At 40.9% G+C, this 26058-nt stretch overlaps 1 protein-coding gene across 3 annotated transcripts in view; it reads left to right on the plus strand.

The window, feature by feature from the left end:
• Positions 1-26058, plus strand: part of FSTL4 (follistatin like 4) — a 354194-nt gene that overhangs the window by 210352 nt on the left and 117784 nt on the right. For all 3 annotated transcript variants that reach the window (XM_081185557.1, XM_081185558.1, XM_081185559.1), the window contains exon 6: positions 3179-3299. In XM_081185557.1, the coding sequence (XP_081041683.1) occupies positions 3179-3299 (121 nt within the window). The remainder of the gene's footprint in view (positions 1-3178; positions 3300-26058) is intronic.

The following is a 26058-nucleotide window of genomic DNA, read 5'->3' on the forward strand; positions in this document are numbered from 1 at the left end:
CAAATATTGCCCCATCCCTAAGTTCCCTGAACTAAGGAAGGAGAGGATAGGGTGGGAACCACATAATGGATTTGGCTAATAAGCATCCTAACTGAAATGTTGATTAGCCCTTACACAATATTTCTTTCTCCATCTGTTTTGTTTGTTTTTGTGCTGGAATGTACTCCTAGTGAGTCCCATCTTGAAAGGATTAAATAGCTGCGCAACTTAATTGTCACAATAACATGGCATGTTGAGATGTTTTGAATGAGAAGTTTTGCGAAATCACCTCTTTGGCTGAGTTGTTATGATAGATCAAAGAAGGAAAGACCATATAACATCCAATGTCTGCTAAATTCATGAATGAGCACTAATTGGTTGAGCAGAAATGTGATATTTTTCAGGCTTGAAAAAACTGAAAAATGTCATTTTGTGTGTGTGTGTGATGCACTGACAAAGCAAAATGCAAATGTAATCAGGCATTGGGAGTAGCTGCTATATATGATGCATGTTACAATGGAATGAAAGAAGTGGTTTTCATTATCTTACGAGCAGAATTCCCATCATTTTAGCAGATTTATTTGTTTGGAGGAAGGGCTTGGATATTGCCAAGGCTCCTGAGCACATAGACATGAGCTGTGTTCTCATATGCCTTGAATTTCAGCTGGACCGAGTAGTGAGCGCTTTACTTCTCTCCCTTAGGGGTAAACATAAACCATTTGTTTGTAAGGAGGAAAATAAGGACATTCACTCAGGAACACCCCTGAGGCATGGGGCATACCTGTTCTGTGATACTTGCAGTGCCTTTCACATAGAAGAAAATATGCTCATATCTGCACAACTACGTAAATCTAGGGCTCTCTCTTTGGTCATTCTAAAGTGTAACATGATCTGGCTTAAGGAGGAAGAGAGAGAGAGAGACCTATTGTTTTTATGAAGGGAAGTGGAGGGAGGACTCCTTTGTTTCAGGAACCTATTATATTTCAGTCCCTGAAGCATTGCACCCTTGTATGAGTTCCCTGGCAGTGGAATCCAGACAAGCCAGAGGAAGGTATGGCTGGCCATTTCCCCACACACTGCAGTGATGTTGCAAAGTGCAGAGTTTTACAGGAGCAAATGGCAGCCAGCAAGTCACACAAGAGAAAGTAAAGAGATGGAAGGGACACTATCTTCATAGGCTATTTACCCATGGGATGTTTACCCATGTTTACTCAACCTTTGGATCAGGGGAGCAAATGCAGCCTTCTTTCTGCTGTGTCCAGTTAGGGAAAGGGCATAGCTCAGTGGTAGAGCATCTGCCTTGCATTGTGGCATCCCTGGCATCCCCATGTAGGACTGGGAGAAGTCCCTGCCTGAAGTCCTGGAGAGGTGCTTCCAGTAACTATTGACAATACCAAGCTAGATGGAGCAATGATCTGACTCAGCGCAAGACAGATTCATATATTCTTATGTCCCAAGTTTGCAGAGGATTTGGCAGGAGGCCACTGCTTTGTTTTCATACCCCATATTGACTTCCACATCATAGTTAACTCATATGGCATGTAGTTATATATGATGTATTGCTTCCTAGGCTCTCTTATGTATGTCAAATTTGGCATGTAACTGTTGCATGTAGCAGGGCTTTGTATAAGATGACAGTCTGGGCAGAGGATATACTGTCAGTATACATTGTCAGTGCTCTTGTATATTGTATACTGATAAATAAATGAGAAGCTATAACAATGATATTAAATGAGAAGCCATAACAGGATTCATCAAAAATTAATATAACATGATAATTGCTTCTGTTAGTTTAGTTAACTTGGTTGAAAGGAAGGATAGGTTGTTGTTGTTTTTAATGTAGACCATATTTTTGTTGCAACACATCTGCCAAATCTTTCTCCCTACCCAGTATTGAACTGGTTAAAAAAAAGAGGGAAAGTGGAATTTAGCCCTTGGAGAATTGCCAACTTATTTGCTTCAATTAATGTCAAATAATTCTTTTCAGAGAGAAAAGCGCCCCTAGCAATAAATAAGTAGAAGGTCATTTTTTGTTCTTTTAATTCATGATACAAATTCAGTCTTAGCCACTAAAAACATTTGATTGAAATCCACCACACACACATCAGCCTTATTCTTGTGAAATATCAGATAAACTTCTGAGTATACAAGCCCATTAACAGCTATGGTAATTGAAATATTATTTTCATTTAAAGCTGTGTCTGTAGGGTCAGATTCAAAAATCTGCTAAATTCATAACTGCTAAAGTGATTTCCTTCCTGGCATTAAATCAAAGGAGCTTGTCAGTATTGTGAAAACTTAATCAATTTTCAATACAAAAGCAGACAAAGGGAAATTTCTATCTTTAAAAGGTAGACCCTGTAAGTTGTGGTTGATTTCACTTTTATTGACTATTTTACATGGTGGATGAAGGGTCGTGTTTTTAGCATTATTACTTGACATTGTCACCAGTGAAATGAGCCACATCTGATATCATGAAGAACATGAAGCACTCTTTGACCATATCCTTGGTGACTTGTATCTTGGCCCTCTGCATTCTCATGTTTGCCCCCACCCCATCTTTGAAATGGTATCGTGAGACTTCCTTGTATTGCGTTGTCACACATTTATGTGGGTCTGAATGTAGGCTGATGCTGCATTCTGCCCTCCCAAAGTTTTTGGAAGAAGGGGATTAGCCAGTTTAGGTGTTAAATAGGAACTTTCTGAATGATTCCTGATTGGCTTTTGAGACATTTTTGCCTACTTCATACAAAGTTGTTGTTGTTTTTGCTGCTGCTGCTAGGGTTAACTTGGCTTTTCTATTACAACATGCATGTAGTATGGTCATGTATAGCTTAGTTTTGATGTATAATATTTCTATATATTGCAACAAATTTTGCAACATAAAACAATCATATTGGTGATTGATGACTCGTGGTGATTTATTGGCGACTCCTGCCTTCCAACCACTTGATCTCATACAAGGTAGCTGTATAGGTACCTTCAAGCAACAAGCAACAATGGAAAACATCAGGAAAAGCTCAACATTCCTAACAAAATGCGATTTTTGTCTAAACATACCAAGTTTATGTACTTTTTATGGCCTATTTCCCCACCCCCAATATCCCAGTGTTCAGTTTTCCCATACAATAAAAAGTATATTCAATTAAATTTGGTTAACTAATTGTAATGATTCCACCTCTTTTCCTGATCTCAACAGTTGATGAAAAGGGACGACCTGGAAGAAGTTTTCTCAGATTGTACACCAGAGGATCTTCTCCGATTTGATGATTACAACAACGATGGTTACTTAACTCTGCAAGAACTGTATACTGCATTCCGTAAGTGACTTTATTGCTATCTATACTTCTAAAGTGAATCCTCTGCATATGGATGTGCAGAACAAACGTAGGACAAGAAAGGGTCCTCTCATCTTGCCGGGTGCCTAAAGGACCTTTTTGCCCCTTGAACCAGCTGGATCTTCCCCAGGCAAAGTTTAATGCATATGTTCTTCATTCTTTTACCAAGCAGCAGATGACAAAAGTGGCACAAGGCATGAATGAAATTGTGTGGGGTTTTTTTTTGGGGGGGGTAATAATTCTGTGGAAGGTGAGCACTCTCAAGCTCATCTCATTGTTAAGTGATTGTGCAAGGGAAAGGAAACTAGGAATGAAGGAAGGTGCACCCTCTCCTGCAAGAAATTATGGGCAGGGATTTCTTACACAAGCTACATGTGGTCCCCACACTTCTTCTACTCTTACATTTGTGTTGTCAAAATGGAGTAATAAAACTGCTAGCACATTTGCAAAAGCTAAGTATGGTTTCAAATCCGATGGGGGACTGTGTAGTGTTGCCGTCCAGCTCTGTGATTCTATGATCTGTGCTGTTGTTTTTAAAACATACCTTGTTAGATATAATTCTTCAAGAATTAGAGGTGAAAACACGTTTTCATTTCCATTAGATTTCAGTGCTGTGATAGGGTTTTGTTTGCTAGTAGGCAAATATCTATCTACTTGTGCCTAGTGTGAAGATGTGGGAGTGATGCTCATGAAAATGTTGAAAGAATATAGGGGCTCCTCCCTCCCATCGGTTGTTAATAGTAATTTATGGAACAGATGTCAGAAGAAGATTGCTTTAGTGATGGCTTTGATGGCTGCATTGTCGTGGTGTTTCATTCTTAGTGGGAGGATTATGCATGATATTTCTTGCAGCCCACAAGAAACAGTTTATCAGCAATCATTTGTAATTCCCCTTTATATATCAATGGGGAGTTGATGTGTGTAATCTTGATCATAGTTGGAGTTCAAATATTGCTATGTGAAGTTATTTTTCTTCTCTGTTTTCTTGCTGTCACCTGAGAATAAGCAACAACTTTGAAAGGATTGCCCCTCTCCAGGGCTATATCTAAACATTTGATTCTCCAGTAATGGCAATGTGTGGCTGAAATTAATGATTATGCCTGTTGTTGGACAGCAGCTTCTGACAACAATCTCACTTCATCCCCAAGCCCATTGTAATTCAAATCCTCCGAACTCTTTAAGAAATCAGGACTGTAAGGCCTTCCTCTTGCCATTATCACTGTTCCTTCCTTTCCCCTAGCTCCTTCCTTTCTTAAATTTCCATAGTTCCTTGTCTAGGCTTAATGCGATCCTGATGGAGGCCCACCCATAAACTTTCCCTGCACCAGGTATGAGAAAGTGTCTGGGGCAATGACTCAGAATAGAGTAGACATTGTATGTATTAACTCTGAATTCTTTTGAGATGGTCTCATTTTGTATCAAGCTGGGGGTTCATCCTTCAGCAGAATAAAGCATGACAACTGCTACATTATGTGTCTTTAAGATACAATATACTGGTTATCTATTTCTGATCAACAGTAGGCTAATCAGTGTAAATAATAGGCTTATCAATATTTGAAGCCGCTGACTGAATACAGTGTACCTCGGGTTACAGACACTTCAGGTTACAGACTCCGCTAACCCAGAAATAGTACCTCAGGTTAAGAACTTTGCTTCAGAATGAGAACAGAAATCGCGCGGCGGCAGCACAGCAGCGGGAGACCCCATTAGTTAAAGTGGTACCTCAGGTTAAGAACAGTTTCAGGTTAAGAATGGACCTCCAGAATGAATTAAGTTATTAACCCAAGGTACCACTGTACAAATAAAGCACCCATCTTTTTCTTATCTACCTTTTGTAGCAAAGGTCCACACTAGAGAGTGTATACAGAAGTAATCATGTATGATTCTCCCAGCAAATTTTTGAAAAGAACGGCAGCTTTTTCTGGGATGGGGATGGATCATTTGGAGCAGACGTGCAATGGATACATGTTCAATCCCTTTGTAAATATGAGTTTAGAACTCCATGAGGGAGCAAGCAGAGACAACAGAGGCTCAGGACCAACTTCAGGCTTGAAAGGGGCCCTTAGCACTGGGCACCCTCCTATTCTAGTGCTCTTCAGTGGGATTAACCTGTGATTGTGGTGAGCAGTTCAGTGCCCCAGAGGGATGCTGTATTATGGGCATTGGGCAAAATTACCACTTAAGAGTTTTGTTTCAATGTAGGCAGTATATAAACGGTTTGAATAAAAATGGCATTCGCTCAGTCACCCGGTACTAAGAAATGGCGGGAGGGGATGCATGATTTAAAGGGTAGCCCACAAGAAATGTCAGAAGTGAACCCTGCTAGGATGCTGGAGCCCTGACACCGTCCCAGGATACCGTGAGGTGTCACCAGGCTTGTGGGGCTCATTTGGGGCAGAAAAATGAAAGATGTGGAAATGATTGAGCAAGGCTTTCTCTGCAACTCACCCGCTCCCCAATGCCCCCTTCAGCAATTACTGATGCTTTAAGAAAAAGGGACCCCAGGGCAGGGTTAATGAACCTAAGTCAGTCATATCTACTAACTTCAATGTCTCTGGGTAGGATTAGCATTGGATACAGCCCCCGAGTTCCAGTGCCTTCTCAAGATCAGACCCAGGTTATATTAGCCCCCCCCCCACTTGACAGCCCTTCCCATCAGACCCCTCCTTTCCCAAGCAAACTAACCATCCTTGAAAAGGACAGGGAATCTACAGGTATAACAGGGGACATTAGAGGCCTGAGAAGCCTTGTGGTTAAGATTTTGATGCTTCCAAGCATGCGCGCGGTTGCAGTTGAAGGGGATTTTAGGACCTAGTGCATCCCAAGTCAATTAAAGTAGATTTCATGCATGCAGGTGTCAAAGGATGCCCCTGAGGTCAGAAGCCAGAGGCCTATATGATGCCAGCTGTTTCAAACCTACCCACTTGTCTCACTCTCTCGACTGTTGTAAAGGTAAATTTGCTTGGGAAAGGGGCTTCCTTCTGAAGCTTGGTTGAATCCTTGGAAAGACATCACTTTTTCCTGATAGTTCTCTGATAAAATTCGCAGGGTAAAACTATGAGGTGAGCCAGGGGTAGCTCACTAACTAATTCCTATGTGCCTTTTGCCAGGAATTAGACCCTAGATGAAACTGACAATGGGACCAAAATCATTTCCAATGGAACTTTTAAACTTAAGTTTTGAGGGAAGACTACTTTGCATAACAATATTCTGCCTTTTAGGAGTTCAGAAGTCGTAAGACTTGGAACATTATTCTTTCTCTAATATTCAGAACTTCAGAATTTTATTTTTACACCAAGGCTTACGGAAGCAGTGGCATTTTGCTTCATGAATGCTTTTCTGTCCCATGTTTGTCAGATGGACCCTGCAAAAAACAAAAAAAAACCTACAGAAATAGCATTTGACCTTTTCTGGTGACTCTCTGCCCTTCTTAAATGCAAACAAAAATAAGTGCAAGCTTCTGTTTTTGTGTTCCCATTTGAAATAAAAAAAAAAGATTTTTAAGAAGGTTGGAGGGGAAATGCTGAGCTTGGTTAACACACTGGATCTGCCTTGCACTGTGGATACTTTAAAATTCATTGCATCCTATCTGGAGTACTGGATATGTAATAAAGCATAAACCCTCCTGTGTTAAGAAGGCTATAAAGTGAATTAACCTTGCTATAAAGACTTGACATGCAGTTACTGGGGAGCATATTTGGATCAATAGTTTTTCAAAGTCACAGGAAATATGGTTAGTTTCAGCAGGCCTCAAGTATTTGTGGTTCATTGATTTTTAAATAGGCAATGAAACCCAAGACAGGTGCAAACCATTACCGAAAGACCAAAATTAGTAAGATGTGTTCGAAATTATAGGGCAGTTAAACGTACACCAAACTGTAGCCAACTGTCAAGGCAAAATGAGCTATATTCTAGCATAACCACTGGAGAGCTGCATCTGAACAGTTTCTCGGCCATTTGAGTGGCTATTCTTAATGTCAAGCAGATGACCAGAGTGTGTCCAGAAACAATAGAATTGCATCAGCTATCATAGAACAAAGGTCTGTCTTTCTGTTAAGGTTATAAGTAAGAACCGGTGGGGAATCTTTCCTCAGCTTACATAAGCCCAAAGTAATCAAGGAAATGGGTTACTTAAGAATCAATGCAAATTCAGTTACCTGCAACCTTATGAGTCCTCATCTCTCCCTTCAACAAATTTATTCCTTTCCTCTCCCACATAATCTCTCCACAAGCTTTCACTTGACTTCATGGGCTGGCACTTCAACAGTTCTGAGCAATAGGTAGGAGGGCAGGAAGACCTCTCTGCCACCTAGAACCATCAAATTGTATAGTTGGAAGGGACCCAAAGTGTCATCCAGTCCAACTTCCTACAATGCAGGAATCACAACTAATCCCTGACAACCTGATGTGATGCTGCACAGTGTGGCAGAGTGTCAATAGTAAATACCACAGACTGGAAGTATGGTTTCCCAAGGGCTTTTTGTGAGTCTTTTTTTTTTTTAAGGGAGTTGGGTGGGGGCATATTTGATGGATGTAGATAAAAGAGCAATTCTCCAGCTTGGAGTAAAATCCAAGTTGGAGAAGAATTCAGGAATTATAATTCTGTGTTTATGGCAACCAGTATCAACTCCCAAGTCACATTTGCAAGCCCCAAAATACAAGTCTCACCAATACATGAAATGTGAAAATAAAGCAAGATCTGAAAAAATGCATAACACATAAGAGTTCACCACTCCAATCATTTCCTAGAGTGACAAGAAGGTTATTACTATTAATTATAATAATTAATATTTATTTAGTTTTATTTAACTGCCAGTTCTGATATGGGGTAGCAATGTACACAACATGTCTATGGCAGGCTTATACCAATATAGCACCATCAGTCTTCTGATCTGTACAAGATTAAGCTGGCCTTCCTTTGAAATTACGATTGTTGAGCATGCTTTGTAGCCTAATAAATATCTTAGTTCAGTGACATCACTAAATCCAGATCTAATGTACTCTCCCCAAAGTTGTATCAGACTTGTTCCAGAGGGCCTTCCCGGTAGTGGTGCCCTCCCTGTCGAACTCCCTCCCATCAGATGTCAAGGAAATAAACAACTACCTGACTTTTAGAAAACATCTGAAGGTAGCCCTCTCTAGGGAAGTTTTTAATGTTTGGTGTATTTATTGTGTTTTTAATATTCTATTGGGAGCCGCCCAGAGTGGCTGGGGAAACTCAGCCTGATGGGCAGGATGTAAATAAAAAATGATGATGATGATGATGATGTCTGGCAGCAGTTTAAAGGAAGTGTAACCTTGCGGATTTGATGAGCTGTGCTGTCTAGTTTTACAGCTACCCTTAGGTTTTTAAAACTTTATGGCTTTCCTGTGTGCAATTGGGACTGCAGGATGGCCAGACTGTGCCCCAGATTTTCTGTTCTTCCCATAAATGAATCCATTTTGCCATTTGGGTACAAACTACCACAAAGTTGTGATTCTGAATCAGTGGTGTAGCGTGGGTTGTCAGCACCCGGGGCAAGGCAAGTAATTTGCGCCCCCTAACCCATGGATTTGCGCCCCTAACCCGTGGATTTGCGCCCCCTAACCCTAACCCCCAGATGTTGCGCCCGGTGCGGCCGGCCCCCCCTGCACCCCCCATGCTACGCCACTGTTCTGAATGCTAGACAAGTCTTGTGAACCTATATGTAGTATTTCTAGCGCCTTCAGTGTTCAACTGATCAGAAGTTTATTTTAATCAGGCTAGCAAAACAGCCATTTGCAAATTCACCTGTAGCAAATAAGAATTCCCTCCAGGGGAATAGATTAGGCATGTGCCTTCGCTGTACTCTTTTTGGCATCTACTCAAAACTTTCTAGTTTAGGCAAACCTGCCCAGACATGTAAATATAACATATTTTTAATATATCTCTCAGCTTATTTTTAACATAGGATTTTATTGGTTATTTTAATTTATATTTTAGGTAAGCCATGTGGAGGTTTTGATAATTAAATGATATATAAATCCTGGTTTGTTTGTTTGTTTGTTTTTTAAAAAAAGATTACTTACCATCAAATATGTAAGCTGCTCCCTCAGGTAACTATTTAGATTTAAATAATTATTTATATTATTTGCTAAGCAAGATTTATATTCCACTGCATCAAAAAAAATAATCTCTAAACAGCTTTCATAAAATGGAATGAATAAAATATTTATCAAAAGTGGCAATACAAATGGATTTTAAAAACAATAGAAATAGTAAAACATTCAACAGTTTTAAAAGCCAACGTACAGAATAAAAGGAAATCCATGGGTAGGTGTGCCTAAACAAAAAAAAAGTTTTTAGTGATGTGCAGTGATATGAAAGCAATGTCTTTGGGATTTTGATCCATGCTATTTGCTCTGTGGTGACTGTATCCTACATCTAAGTTATCACTTGGTCATGTGGTCATCAACTGATGAACGTGCATGTGTGAACCAGCCATTGGAGATGCGCCAGTAAGGTCCTAACCTGCCTATTTTCAACATACAATGACCTACTAAAAAATAAATAAACAGGAATAAGAGCAGCTACAGATGAGCTGCAGCATAGCATGATCCCAGTTAATTGGCATGGAAACAATCTAGCAATTTGGAAAGTTTAGAGCCCAGCTGAGTAGGACTTTCAATATGCTTAGATGACTGCTTGTGGATAGATTTTTTGGAATGAAATTTGACTGGAGGTCATTAAAATTAGTCAAGTCCCTTCTAGCTTCACCTTTATGTCATTCCCTAAAGAGACAAAGAGGGGAGCAAAGTTGGCAGGTGTGATGTTCTGGTTGGGGGTGGAATAATGCCATCTCCTAGCGCTGCATAATATAATCAATGTGGGCAGGTCAATTAGCAATACAAGTGTGTCAAAGAGAAGGACAACATGTATTCAATCGCAATGATTCTGTCTTGTCAACTGTGTGAATTAATAACATGCAATTAACACTGAAGTTAAAGTCTCTGTATATTATAAACTTAATGATCACTAGAGTTCTCCAGAATGACATTAATTCATGATGGCTTGGCTCAGCATTGCATCAGGCTTCCAAACATTATACAGTGGTACCTCAGGTTACATATGCTTCAGGTTACAGACTCCGCTAACCCAGAAATAGTGTTTCAGGTTAAGAACTTTGCTTCAGGATGAGAACAGAAAACGTGCTCTGGCGGCACGGCAGCAGCTGGAGGCCCAATTAGCTAAAGTGGTGCTTCAGGTTAAGAACAGTTTCAGGTTAAGAACGGACCTCTGGAACGAGTTAAGTACTTAACCTGAGGTACCACTGTATAATAATACAGAAGTACACTGTGATTTCAGAAGCAAAGCCATCTTGTGTTCTCTGCTACACTACAGCTCAGTTATGGGGGGAAATCGTTTTATTGGGGCTGCTAACAACAGCATGGCTTTGTTAGTAGGCCAATCCACAAATAATGGCATCAGGTACTTTCCGAATCTCGTCTAGCTCTCACAAAGCTCACAAAGCCTTCCCTATTCTTTCCTTTTGGGTGTTCTCAAATTGCATCTCTGGATGCTCACATGTTGCGCTTTCCGATAATACTTGTTGTTGCATAGCAGTCTGTGTGTGTCTTTTGTCACTGGGGTTTTCAATTACAGGCAAGGCAATGTGCATGTACTGCTATTTTAAGAAATAAATTACAGCTCCTGGACAGGCCAGCATTTGTTTGTTGCCTTGCTGCAGAATCAATCCTGCAGAGGTGTTAAGAAAGAGCAGTTGTTGTGTAAGAGTCGTAAGCCTTTGGTTGCTTCTCCATATAAAGTGGTACCTTGGTTCTCAACTGCTTTGGTTCTCAAACTCCAAAAACCTGGAAGTAAATGTTCTGGTTTTTGAACGATTTTTGGAAGCCAAACATCCGATGCGGCTTGGTTTTTGAACATTTCGGACTTCCAGAACGGATTAAGCTTGGCGCTTTTGTTTTTGCTATTTATTTTCAATTTTTGTTTTGAGGCTTTTTTGATTAATTTGTTTTTGTGACTGTGTGGAACCCAGTTCAGCTACTGATTGATTGACTGACTGACTGAGTGACTAATTGATTGATTGTGTGACTGTAGAAATAGATAAAAGTAAAAGCCCCCCATCCAAACAATGACTATCATCAGTGCAGGGAAGAAGAAAAAATAATTTTTAATTTTTATCATCTACAATACTGTCTGGGGAACTCCTAAGGGAAGAAGGCTCAGAGCCCAGGAACTGGTGGTGGGAGACAATGAAGAGGGACAAGGAGGAGGAGACTGGTCCAACACACAACTGTGAATGTGCAGCACACCTGCTGAATACTTTACTGTGCAGTCCAAGACAGCAGCAAGCAGTGCACTGATGTTCGCTGATGTTCTCACAACACAGTCTCATGTGTGTCTTCTCAGAAGTAAATCCCACTGAATTCAATAAGCTTTACTCCCAGGTACGTGTGTCTAGGATTGCAGCCTAGCTCTGAAATCCACAGGACAAAACGACCATGGTCCAAAAATATCAGCCAGTTGGATGCTATACTTTACCCACCAGTTTTAGTTGCTTCAGTCTGTTGTCTCCTTTCATGTCCCTGCAGGTTTTTGGTGCCAAAGTAGGAAATAATTCATTAGTTTACCAACATTGATTTGTTTCTCCTGTAAGCTATGCCGTAGCCACACTTCAAAGATGCCATAGGAAGCAAGGGACTTTCTCTCGTCCCACATCAGACGGAGGCAATGTTGAAAGATGATACTTAAGCCTCCTCAGGGAAGAAATGAAGTTTCCTTCAAAGTGACTGAAGTGATTGCCTTTGAGCCATGCGTGCCTCAAAAATATACTCTGCAACAATATTATTAAACAGCCTATTTATTTGATGCCTCCCAGAAGAATGAATTATAAGCAATTCAGTGTGATAGCCCTGTTGTGGCCAAGCGGGGGATGTGGTGGTGGGGGGAACAGTCCAACAAACTTCAATGTACAGGAGCCTTGCAAATTGCTTCAGATACGATTGGGTCCAGTGCCTTTGGAAACCATACTTTGATATTTTGCTAATTTGGTGCATTCTCCACGTATAAGCCCCGACAGAGCATGGAGGCCTAAGAGCAAACTTTGCATGATGACTGAGCACATGCATGCAAAAATAAGAGGAAGAAGGAAGCAAAACAATTACTGGAGCTGTATTCCCCAGTATTGTCGATGCAGTTTCATCATATCTCTGTGCATGGGCCCCAATATCACAGGTCAGTACCCCTGTGATTGCCCCGCAGAAGAGGCTTTTTGTTTCCCATTATGGTGTGGACTAAGGAAGCAGTCAAATATGCATTCTGGCAGAATGTTTATTTTTTAAAACAAAAACATTTGTGCCGCACACACTAATATTGTGAAGAATAACCTTCTCTGGAGGTTTTGTAGCAGAGCCCAGGTGAACTTCTGTCTGGGATGATTTAGTTCCGGTGAATCTGCATGGCACAAGGGACTGGATTAGTTAACCCAGGTCCTTTCATGCTCTATAATTTTGCAGCTTTGATCCATGAATAGAAATTTCTTCCTTTCCACTAGCAATTGTGAAGTAGCAGGAGATCTCATTTATCATCTAGACCCAATATTAATCAACGCCCAGGAAATCTGCTGTACCTATGGGATTGTGGAATTTTTGTGAAACACATTTGTCATTACTGGTTATTTTGTTGCATTTTAAAGAAGACCGGGGGGGGGTGTTTTCCTGCATCTGACAATGGGAAACATTTTACATTGGATGGGGAAAAATAATGTTGCAATGTAACATTAGTCTCCATCTTGCAGCTAAAGCAACTCAGAGGTGCTTTATGGGAGCTCTTTTTGCATGAGAGAAAAAAGTAACAAGTCATCTGGGATAGCATAACGGCTCTTTCCAGATCTTGGCTACCTAGCAGCACAATCCTGTGGATGTTTACTCAGAAGCAAATCCAACTGTGCCAATGAAAGTTCTTCCCTAGTGTAAGTATGGTGAAGACTGCAGCCCCAAATGCTTCCCCCCCCACTTAGTTTGGCTATTGAGAAGGAATGAAGAGGCCTTCTTGTTTGAGACAGACAATAAGTGTAAACTAACGAATGTTGTGCACAGTTAGTTTACATTGCAAATGATGGGCTTAACACAGTTAGTGGTGCATTGAATTTAGGGTGGCTGTTCTCTGTTTGAAAGGCCGCTGTCTGGTTCAAGTCCAGTTTAAAGATAAAGAACCACAAGAAAGGCAAGCTGGAGCCTTGTTGCTGCTCACCAGCAGTTAGTGTCTGGACCTCAGGCAGAATAGGCACAAAGGTCACCCAGTCACAGTCTTCCACATTGTACTTTTATTTCTTTTGCAGCAATTACTTCTAAATTAGCAACTACACATATAAATCAGCATGTTCACATTTTGTGCAAATGCCATGCAAATATGTGCTATTTTTGTCCTCTTTCTTGGTGATGCATAGAGTTAGGGTTGCAGCTATTAGAGAAACATCTGAGCTGAGTACAAGACTGATTATCTATAGCAGATAGGAATTTGATTCAAATCACTATGGTTGCATGATCCAGGATTGCTGCTCTGTAAACGGGAACATAGAAACCTGTTATATTCTGATGCAGACCATGGATACATATAGGTCAGTATCAGCCACACTGACTGGCAGCAGCTCTCCGGAGTTTCATGCTGGGGACATTCCCAGTCCTACTTGGAAATGCCAGGGGAGATGCCATGAGAACTTTTGCCTGCAAAGGTGATGCTCTACCACTAAGTTACAGCTCTTCCGGTGGCACATTTCCATTGTTTCCCAAAGAAAAGTGCCCTAAACTCACTGAGTTCTGTATTACCCAGTACTGGTAATCCATGTGGGTACAGACATTATGACTATATGTGAAAACTTCCAGCATATCACTGCCTGAATAACCCGAATAACCTTCTAAGCCATTAAATTGAGAAATGAAGTTGGACTGATCGTCAAAATTCTGAGCTGATGGGCTCAGAGCAAACACTGAAAGATTATTGCAGCTTACTGGGATTAGCTTCAACGTGTGGTATTTGGAAGACCAAAAGAGTTTCATCAAATAATTGTTATAACAGAATTCTCTTCAGTGTTTACATTTGCAAGAGTTGGGGTTTTTTATTATTCATTGAGTTTTATAGACAGAAATAGATCAAAATATCAAATTCCCCTGACAGTTTAATTATATGGAAGAGGAGTATTATTTCCCTTAAAACTCAATGCTGTTATCTGTGTATCGTTTATATGTGGACAAAAATACTTTTGCTTTCCGAAGTTACCAGTTGCGATGAACACATTGCAAGGTAAACTTATAAAGGTTTAGTTCTTGTGGGGCTCTACCAGCTGTGCCTGGACTGTACCACTACAACTGGAGGGAAGAACCTCTTTCAGGTCAAGGGCAACCTTCCCTTCTCAGCAACATTCCAGGGCCACATGCCAGAGGAAAAAGCAGTGGTAGGCTGCATACTCTCCACACACTCCCCTCCACCCAGCAAGTCTGCTCACCTTGTCCATGGCATGGCAGTTGAGGCACACCCCTGCTGCCATTGCCGTAGCCCTCAGAGGATGCCCAATGGCTGGTGGGAGACATCATGTCCTCGACCCCAGGAAAACCTTCCAGAAGGCTGGCTGATGCTGGAGATAACCAATGCATCAGTCAGACTCACTTACTCCTGTAGTCAATAAAGTTGCGGCCTGATTGAACCAAAAACAAGTAGTACTGACGTCTTTTCTGTTCCTACATACATGGCATTCAATGGATGGCAGAGCTCACGACGGCGGAACCTGCAAGGGGTATTATCAGAGTTCAATGATGTATTCTAACCCGACAAAAACACTTGAGAAGGCCACAGAGCAGGATTACTGAGGGATCCAGCCTGGAAAAATAAATGCTTCTCAGGAGACTCCCAAGGGCTAAGTAAAGTCACCCAGAGGGTTGTATTCAGCCCCTTGGCCTACTATTTCCCCTTCCTGCACTACAGGTCACATGTGCAACTATTCCTGCCTACCAAAACAAAAAACCACACCACTGCACATTGTGCATTAGATGCCAGCATGGGAAAGTTCATTGCGGAAAGAAGTCTTGAAAGTCCTACATCAGTAAATGATGGCCTAATTTTATATAGTTTTTGCTACTTTGCATGTCTTGTGCTAACTTACAATCTAAAAAAGGAGACATTCTAAAATGTCTCTAATGCTATGTCTTTTTTTAGAGAGTGGGAGGGGGATGTTATTGACTAGACATGACATGAAATGGGAAACGAGAAGCAACTGGAAGAAATGGCCATCTGCCAATCTGCTTCTAGCATATGATGCCATGTTTCCAAAGCCAATTCTTCAATTTTAGCCAGCATATTTTCCATCTGAATGCATGAATTGTGTATCTCTTATGTTCAGGCAGCCTGACAAATGCAGTCATAAAGAGACTGATATTTTAAGCCAAAGTCTGATTTTGTGTCTTTTGCTGCACTGAAAGAGACTGACATATCCGTGCAACATTAGTATAAGCTTGCTATTTGAAGAATTGTTATTTTTCTCCCTCTTTGACGGGGGGTGGGTGGGAAATGGTACAGCAACTTGCAGGCTTGAAATGAGTTGTTCACAGATGACAAAAAAACTAAACAAAAAACCACCCAACCATCCCTCTCTCTCTCTGGTTGTCATTCACTTTGCCATGCCAGCTCAAATAATAATTTGTTAGAAAGGGGCTTATTCACTTTCATAAATGATGACAAGCATGAGATCAGTGTCCTAATTAGTCACAAGTATTGCATGAGTATGAAGTACTTTCATCAAGAAGCATTAAAGAATCTAAAAGGAAGAAAGAAGCAGCTTGGTGTGAAAGGGAGCAGAGAAGGGAACTCCTAAGATAAAAAAATAAATCCTAACAATTGGGGAAATTGTACTAAGTGCATAGAAATGTATAACAGCTATGACAACACACTAGGAAGAGATAAAATGAGATCACAGAAGCTTAAACGTTTTCTTCTCCTTTCTCTGTACATTACTGCATTATTATAGGATTTCTGTTCCAATGTTCTTTAAATGGGCAAGTTACAACATTGGAGGGGAGTTTGGATGAACTCACAAGTTCTGCCTGCCCTCCTTTTTTGTTGCCTTCCATGAGTTAGAAGGCAACTAGAGCAGGAAGCCTCCTATATCTTCAGAGGCTCCCCACACATTTTAGATCCCTAATTTTCCAGGGTTGGATACAAGAGGCTCCCCACTGCAGGCAGTCACCTTGTTGGTAGGGGTGTTTGGGGAATGGGACAGGGCCTTCTCAGCTATGGCACCCTAGTTATGAAATAGCCTCTCCAGTGATACTTGCCTGGTGCTGTCTTTATGGCATTTTTGCCAACTTTTTGTTGGCAAGGTTGTGGGTTCAAGCGCCACGTTGGGCAAAAAGATTCCTGCATTTCAGTGGGTTGGACTGGATGACCCTTGTGGTCCCTTCCAACTCTACAGTTCTATGATTCTCTTATTCCTATAGCTGGCATATACTTATTTCTCCTCATGCCACCTGCTTCCACCTCCAGTCAGGAGGGCATAGGAAACAGTGAGAGCCACACCATGGATTCTCCCCATGATCACAATAGGATTTCTCTTCCACAATGCAGTCCTCTACATTTCTATTCAGAAGTAAGTCCTATAGGGTTGAATGGTGCCACCTCCCAGGTAAAGTATAGAATTTCAAGTTAACTGAGGAGGCATTCTCATTGTATTCCATGGGCATATCTCTGAAAGTGAGAATATGGACATATCTTTACTTCTAACTTGGATATGTCCCACAGATTTCTGACAGCCTAGCACTGCAATATTTGAGATTGAAGTTTACTAGTAAATATCCTTAATGTTACCCTAGCCCGCCTGTCTGCCTTTCTCCCACCCACTCAAGGCAGCTTACACAGTCAACAAAGACAGCAAGCATAAACAATATATTTAAACAACCCCAAACCAACTATCTTATAAATTAAAACATCCAAAGCATTGAAACAGGTGGGCCTAAATATCATCAAGGAGATACAATGAAGTATTTCCTCCAGATACTCATTTTTATATATTCGTGTGGAAAAATGTTGACACTTACAGGTGAGCAATAAAAATTAGAAAGGAAATTGGTCATTAGGCAAAGATGCATAATGATCCTTCATATTTAATAGTAAATGTCAGAGTTTTCTGGCATTTCCCACTGGTCTCTTAAAATGTTAAGTGTACTGGTAAATGTCAACATTCACCAGGTTTCTGTCCTATAAACTGAACTGTAGCTTTGTAACATTATTTGCTAGTGCGGTAAGGTTTAAGTGTTTTACTTAGTTTTCTGAATCTATTGATCAAAAAGCCTATTTGCCTTATTGGGGGCAGGAGCGGGTGGCGGCACTATTGTTTCCTTCCTGCGAAAATCTAGATTTGGTGCACTAATGCCTTTAGCAACTTGATATGTAGGAAACCCATCTTCTCAACTGTTCTTATAACTCTGGCTGCCTATTTTATCTCTATTACTGCAAAAATTGAGATTGGCTGAAAGAAAAGTGTTTATGTGATATAAAGGAGAGCATTTGTGTTGCTGTTCTTGAAGCCCAATGGCGTCTAATAAGGCTAACATTCTGGGGGGGAAACCAAGGTCAGCTCCTGAGAAATTTATACACTCATTTGTGAGCATTGTTCTGGATGCAAGTACAGTGTAATTGCACATTGAGTTCTGGTAATTGAGCATCCATCTGAGCAGCTGGTTGTTTAGCTGGGCAGTGGCACAATGATAATGGTTTTTGCCTATGGGAACACCTGCAGTTCTTGTTCTCTCTCTGGTTGATGGCGTGTCCTTACTTCTACTTACCCTGATCTACAAATAATGATCTGCTTGATGCATATTTTCCCAGTGCTGGCACTATCCCCTTCACAGACGCAGGCAAACATACACACAAGGCAAAATGCACATTTCCCCCCTTTTGTAAATGATACTCTACTGACTGATTGAAAGAATGAGGATGTATAGTGTTGTTGTTTTTTCAAAGCCATATGGGAGTGTTTTCAAAAAGGAAGATCTAATCAGGTATTATTTTTTAAACAGAGATATAAAAATGGTATGCAAGACTGTGGCGTGAACTTTCCAGAATGGTACACATTGCCTCAGAGCATAAAACTGCACAGTGTGTGTGTGTGTGTGTGTGTGTGTGTGTGTGTGTGTGTGTGTGTGTGTGTGTGTGTAACTTGTGGCTCTCCAACTGTTGCTGGACTACAACCCCCCTCAACCCCCACCCTTGCTGCACATACTAAACTGGGAGTAATTGAATTCTCTGCTGAGTAAACATGTATGAGATTGCCCTGTCAGAGTGAGACAGAAAGAAGGACTGATAGTCCCTTTTATTCAATGATGATACAAAGAGCCTTCATGGTTATCCTTTGCCTCAGTTCCCGGATGTTCGGCTATGGACTGTAAATGGCCCACAAAGGGGGAGAACTTCATTAAGCCTATAGGCATTCCAGCTCCTTTTCAGATAAAAATGACAAAGAGTCTTATAGCACCTGAAAGATGAACAAAATTTATTATGACTACCAGATATTTCGACAGATACTCCTCATCCTGATTTGGCCAGTGACTTCAGGATAGCCTGTGCTGCATCCAAAATAATTCCAAGGAAAAATTTAATGAAGTAGAAAGGAGTGATCTTCCAACCATTCCATCAGTGCCAGATGGAACAATCCCTCCTGTCCTCCCTCTGTGCTGTGTTCTGGAAATTCTCCTGACCTTCCAGAGTGGATTTGGGGAGACGCCCCATTGTTCTAGCTGGAGCTCTTGCACTGGCTTCTACCGATGTGGCAGGTTAGTTGAATTCAGGCCTTTGTGTCTGGAAACCTCATAAATTGGCAAGGTAGGCAATTTCCCTTTTTTCCAAAGTGCATGAGCTCAAGGCGATTCAATCATTCTAGACACCTTTTACAAAAAACATCCCTAGCAAGCATGTGTATATTTGTTCTTGCACCACCACTGGAAGATGGGTAAGTAGATGGCATTATGCCGGAACATGAACCCTCGGATGTGGTCCTGCAGGTATTTACTTTGTTCTGTCACTTATGTCTTGAAAAGACTGGATATAAATAGGTTGTGTGTGTGTGTGTGTGTGTGTGTGTGTTTAAAATGACTTCTGTATTGACACTTAAGAAAAGGAGGGTTGCAGCTAGTGACAGACACTGTATTATTTGAAGACAACAGTGCAGTGACAAAGCAGAGACCTTTCATCAGTGCTGTGAGCACACCAGAGGTAAACTGTAGCCTCAACCTACTTATTTTGTAGAGCCATCCCTTTCTGAAAGAATTGTAGGGTTTTAATGAAAAACGATCTTGGTAAGTGTTTTAAGCATCCAAAGGAAACAAAGGTGCTGTGAAATGAATATGTACAAAAATGATCCAGAGCCATGAGGAAAAGGGGCGCATGCTTGGGCATCGTAGCTCCACCCCATCTGCATTGCTCTTTGTGTGTTCAAGGGTGATTTGTGGAGGCTCCCGTGCACTTTGGAGACCCTGAATACAGTGGTACCTCGGGTTACATACACTCCAGGTTACATACGCTTCAGGTTACAGACTCCGCTAACCCAGAAATAGTGCTTCAGGTTAAGAACTTTGCTTCAGGATGAGAACAGAAATTGTGCTCCGGCGGCGCGGCAGCAACAGGAGGCCCCATTAGCTAAAATGGTGCTTCAGGTTAAGAACAGTTTCAGGTTAAGTACAGACCTCTGAAACGAATTAAGTACTTAACCCAAGGTACCACTGTAGAGTGTAATAGAGTACAGAAACTGTAGGCATCGTGATCCTGGGCATAAGGCAATGTTGAGTGTGCCAGAACAATTGTTTTACTCATCTGAGCTGCCAAAGTTTCCTTTGTGATAATGATGAAAAGAAGATAAAATCACTTCTTCAATTATCGTCCTTTACAGTTCATGTTCAGTGTGGTATTTGAGGATTGTAGCTCTTGTTAACAATGAACCAAGCCCACACTGCCTGCTCAGTTCTTGCTACAGGCTCAGAATATACCTGTTAATCTCTGTGCTCCCCAAATAAACTGTAAAAGATAGAATCACGCCTAAGAGAATAGAGTGTGGTGGTTAAAGTTGTGCTCGGTATAATTTTTCCATGATGAGAAAAGAATTAGTAAGAATATCATCCTCACAGGGAATTACAAATTATAAATCTTCAGTCGCAGCTAAATCTTGCAATTGGCACTGTGGGGAGCTGCTGTCTGGAGGCGGCCTAAGGACTGAATCAAAGGCTCCATTCAAACAGATGACACATATGGATGGGGGGTGGGGCAGGATTAGTTCAGTCCACTTTTCAACCTGAACTTTCTGATGCTCTGATCTGAACTTTCAGATCTGATGCACCTGAACTTTCTTGCAGATATGTGGTCAGATTTCTCCAGATTTTGCAACACATTTTCAGTGTGCACAAAACGTGTGCACAAAAGCTTGTGTTTTACATGAAAGATGCGTGGAAAATGTACAGTATATGCATGAGTACGTGGGAAAGTGTGCATTATATGTAAAAAGTGCATGCAAAATGTGTAGAATTTATACAAGGGCTTACTATGCCTTCTTTTTAAAACTTGACACAAAATGGGTTGGATCTGTGGCTGAGCACCAGTAAATTTGTTGTTCAGGCATTCCTACTTGCACATTGAAATGCCTCATGCAGAAGTCATGAAGTTTGTAAACAATTTACCATGCATTTAGGACTGATCACATCAGACATCTCCATACTTCATTAGTATGGCATGGTTGTTGGCTTCATGCTTCCTGGAGTCAGTCCCAACTATATGATGAGGGTTTTTTTGTACCAAAGTTATGTTCTGTATAGAGTCTACCAACTATGTATTTCTTAAATTACAAAAGGTACCTCCCTATAAATTTATCATGGAAGAGTGGTGTTATCTCTCAAACACATTTTTTTTAAAAATAAATAAATGGGTCTTTCTTAAACACACACTCTCTCTTGTGTGTTTGGGTCCATTTATCCATCTTTCAATTCACCAAGTTAGATGTATGGAAAGATTCCAGCCATTAATTGATGTTTATTGAATGCTTTGCTCTTTTATGATAGACAGATACACTGGACTCTAATGAACACATTGAGATATCAAGCTGATTTCACACAGAACTGAGAAATGCGAGCAAATTACCCTGGGCTCAGCATGCATTCGTGCTTTTACTGATGTGAGGATTTCTAAAGAAAAATGGCCTTAGAAATAAAACGTAAACAGAGGTCCTTTTTCCATTGCCAAGAATTTCATGGTGGCAAGTCTGGTTGAGCTTCAGTAGAAAGGCTTTGAAGCTGCAACAGGAAACTTTGTTTTTTATATTTAAAAAAGACCACCAAAAAGACAACTAATTAGTTCAAATCATCTAAGAAATGCCATCTTTCTCAATAATCAGAACAGTCAATATGCTTCAGAAACAAAGATAGGGTTGACACAAAAGGAAGTTTGCTTAAGCCTCCCTTTCAAAAGGAAGAGATCCGCGGTCATCAGCTAATTTTGAGTCTTTTGATGGTGACACATGCTTATTCTCAGGCAAGAATAAGAAATAAATGATCCAATGTCTTGTTTTGCGATTACTCATCCTGATGCAGTAGTGCTATTATAACAGGGCTAGGGAACTGGATCTTGCTGGTGCAGCTGATTAGGGACCCTTTGAAGCTGAGTTTTGGGGTCCATAGGGAGCCGCAGGAGGCAGGAGAGGAAGGTGATGTCCCATTGTGCAAGCAAAAGTCTGATTATAAAGCATTGGGTGCAATGTGCATCAGAATTGTTATTATTGCTGTACTACTTTAAATTTATAAACCGCCCTTTCTCGCCAAAAGAAACCCAAGGTGGCTCACAGTAATAAAATTACATCAAAATAATTGAAAATACGCTACGTAAGGTGGGGTTGTTGTGTATCGTATTATCATTTTTAGATGAAACCTGACCTGGAACCACATGGTGACGGAAAGAGAATAATAACAATAACAAGAATTCTAGTTACAGGTAAGCAGCCATGTTGGTCTGCCGTAGTCGAAACAATTCCCCCCCCCCTTCCAGTAGCACATTAGCGACCATGTTTGTTATTGGTAAGAGCTTTCGTGTGCTACTGCAAGGAAATAACAATAATGATAATGATAAATATTGCAGAGAGAGCTGTTAAAAGTGACAGTGTAAAAAGTTCATAAAACCACTGTCCCAAAGCCTGGGCAAATTGGGGGGTGGGGAATCCGGACGTGTTTCTTAAATGCCTGATTTCCCTTAAGAGGAGGTTCCATAATGGGGGCAGCCACTGAAAAGGCCCTAAATTGGTTGTCTGTTCTCTATGCTTCTCCTACTGATGGGACCACTAACATCCTTACCTGTTCATACCTGCTGTTTGCCATTTGTATTTTTAATTGATGTTACTGTTTTGATGCTTTGTTTTCATTACTACACCCCCCCCCATTATTTAGTTAGCCTTCCTGGCAATATTTACACTGAGGAGTAGTAGAAAAGTCTTTAAAAGACCTGCATGAAAACACACGAGGCTTTCTTCCAAGTAAACATGCATAGAGTTGCTTCCCTGATGCATTGGTAATAATTGGCTGTTGAGTCTAATGCATGAAATGATGGGAATGAGTAACAAGGTTTGTATCTAGCATAATAAACATGATCTCAGGAAACAATAAAGCAGTGCATGAGTGCTGCATTTCAAGCCTTGTAACTAAGTGCTAATACAATTATGTTTGGAGGATGCTCAACATTTAGAAATAATGAAGTACTGGATTCTTCCCTTATCAGAACAATTTGAAAGAAACCTTGAGGGAACAGATTGCCTCTGCTATAAACATCATATTTTTTGAAACTGTGGAATACTAAAAGTGGCTCAGTGGCTGAAGCTTTTACAACTTTCCCTGAGGCCGGAGTCCTCATAAGTCTCCACAGCAATCAGCCATTGATCAAAATGATTTAGCAGATGCATATTTCATAAAGGAAAGAGGGGTCAATATATTTCTCAAAAGAATTTGTTTGAACATTTTACACAGAAATAGAACAACAGGCTGAATATTGCCTGCTAGTTTCTGTTAAGGATAGCAATCTTTGCTTCGTTGTGTAAAATGTTGATCTCCAGCTCTCATGATTGTAGAAGGAAAGAGTAAACTAACCCGCCAAACTCAAGGAGCTTCTTATGGTTAATGAATGCAGGAGAGCTTTGCTGCTATTGTGTCTTGTCCCATTTTTTATTGGGTGTAGAAGACCAGATTCCATTTCTAATGGCAGTGCCAGAGTAAGTGAAACTGAAGATAAAAGTTGTTGATGAAGCAAGAATATTTGGCAACAGCAGTGGCTCTCCCACCCCACCCCCAATTGTTATTTACCAACAATGCAAAATACGATGCTTATTCCCACAGTGGACAATATTTTAGGGCAACCACAACCTGGTGGGGCAGTTGTGGAGTGGAGTGGTGGATCTCCTGCCACATCCAAAACTCTGATCAGGGTTGAAAGTGTGTATTTGGAGGGGGAAGGATTTCTTGGGTTTTCAAATAAGGTGGGGCTGAGGATTGGGCCCCTCAGGGGACTGGCATTCCAGAATCCCCAAGCCTCCACTTTGCAGCAACTCAGTTCAGGACTTTCCCACAAGCTAACAGTGGCAGCACAACCACCTTCTGCAATCATGTAAAGATGCATGATTAGCTTTCCTTCCTCAGCAGTGAAGAGGGTATAAGTAATTAGCCGGGTAGTGTTGAAAAATGGAAATACAGAGGTGCAAGTTGTGCCACCGTATTATTAAAGACAAGCTTCCATTCTTTTTTCTATGATTTTCATATATACGCCAACCACACATCACCCTTAACGGAAGCCAACAAAGGTTCTGAAATAATACTGAAGTAGGATAAGAAAATGCTCCACAATTTATAAAATAAAGAGTTTGTATGAATTAAATAATAGGCCCTTGACCAGACTGCCATACATTTGCAACACCTATGCATTTAGTTTCTAGTTAAATTTGAGTGACATGAAAATTCTCTGGATATGACTGCTAGGATTCATTTATGAATGAAGCGTATGGCTAAATCAGCTTTTCTGGGAAGATTCAGAGTAGCAGATGCTCCCAAGGCCATTCCCCCCCCCCCAGGGTTCCCCCCTCCTTCTTCTATCATTTATGATTTATTGTTCAACTTGCTTTAAATTATGCTTTGCAATATTCTGTTCTACTGCCAATAAAAATACTGGTCACTTTGTATTCATAGGTTTCCCTCTCTTCCCTATATCTGAATGAATTGAGAGCATTTAGCCCTTGCTTTTAGAATCTACTGACAAACAACACTTCTCTTTTGCAATTTCAGATGGCTCAAGGGCTCATAAAAGAAATGCCCAGCTTAGAGAGCAGAGCTCTTTTATTCACAACAGTGGCGGCACATTACTTAGTGGTAATTAGCCAAGTCATTTAATATTTTCATCAAGATGGTCATGTTTGGTTGTTCATTGTGATGATGGCAGTGCTGTGGGGATACCTCTTTAAGAGGCTTGTTATGTTTTGGAGTGAAATCCTCTGGGAGGTTTATGTGGGGCCTCAGCCAGAGGGAGGGAAAGAAAGAAAGAAAGAAAGAAAGAAAGAAAGAAAGAAAGAAAGAGAAAGAAAGAAAGACTGAGATTGAGACTGCAGGTGGGAGCTGTTTGAGTGTCAGCTAGCACAGTGTAGGGTCATCAAAAGGTAAATACAAAACCTTCCTTATGATTATAAAATAAATGAAGCAACAGGGGAGGGTGACCAAGATGGTGAAGGGTCTGAAAACCGAGCCTTATGAGGAATGGTTGAGGGAGCTAGGTATGTTTAGCTTCGTAAAAAGGAGACTGAGAGGAAATATGATAGCCATCTTCAAATATCTCTAAGGCTGTCACATGGAAGAGAAAGCAAGCTTGTTTTCTCCTGCTTTGGAGGGGAGAACCCAAACCCATGGCTTCAAGTTATGAGAAAGGAGATTCTGATGAAACATCAGGAAGAGCTTTTTGACAGTAAGAGCTGTTTGACAGTGGAATGGACTTCCTCAGAAGGTGGTGGACTCTCCTTCCTTGGAGGTTTCTAAGGAGAGGTTGGATAGCCATCTGTCTTGGTTGTTTTAGTTGAGATTCCTGCTTTGCAGGGGGTTAGACTAGATGGCCATCAGTATCCCTTCCAATTCTACGATTCTATTATTCTAACATTATGCTGAAGAAATCAGATGTCTGTCTTTGCTGGTGTATCTGCAAGAGCATCACAAGTGCTTTCCATGATGGGGCTCAATAAATGGTTACTCCCCCATTTTATCTTCCCCAAAACCAATAACCGGCTTCCACACTTTTTCTTTCTGTGAAATTTAGCAATTGCAGTGGGAGGTTCTCATTCTGTTACTGGCAGTAAAGGTGCAGATTGATTAGCAGTTAATGGTGATGGAATGTATTACAAAACAAGAGGGCAGATTTTTTTATGTCCTCTGTGATGGCTGCTACTTGCGCATGGAACATGCAAGCCACCATGAGTCAACCCCTGTAAAGCATCATGTGCTAGTTGCAACCATTTGATCATGGTTATGGTTTTGAAAATGGATTCTTTTAATTGCTTGTTAGTACGTTTCAGAGCGAGGGGAAGACCTTCTGGGAAACATGTTAATATTTGACTGCTTTTCACAGTTTGGCCTTTCCTGTATCCTTTGCTCCATTACTCGGCTCCCTGCATCATCCCTCGGCCTTTGTTGTGTTCTTCAATGAGCAGCCAAACACACACAT

This window comes from Podarcis bocagei (genome assembly GCF_964188305.1).
Source record: "Podarcis bocagei genome assembly, chromosome: 2".
NCBI classification, from domain to species: Eukaryota; Metazoa; Chordata; class Lepidosauria; order Squamata; family Lacertidae; genus Podarcis; species Podarcis bocagei.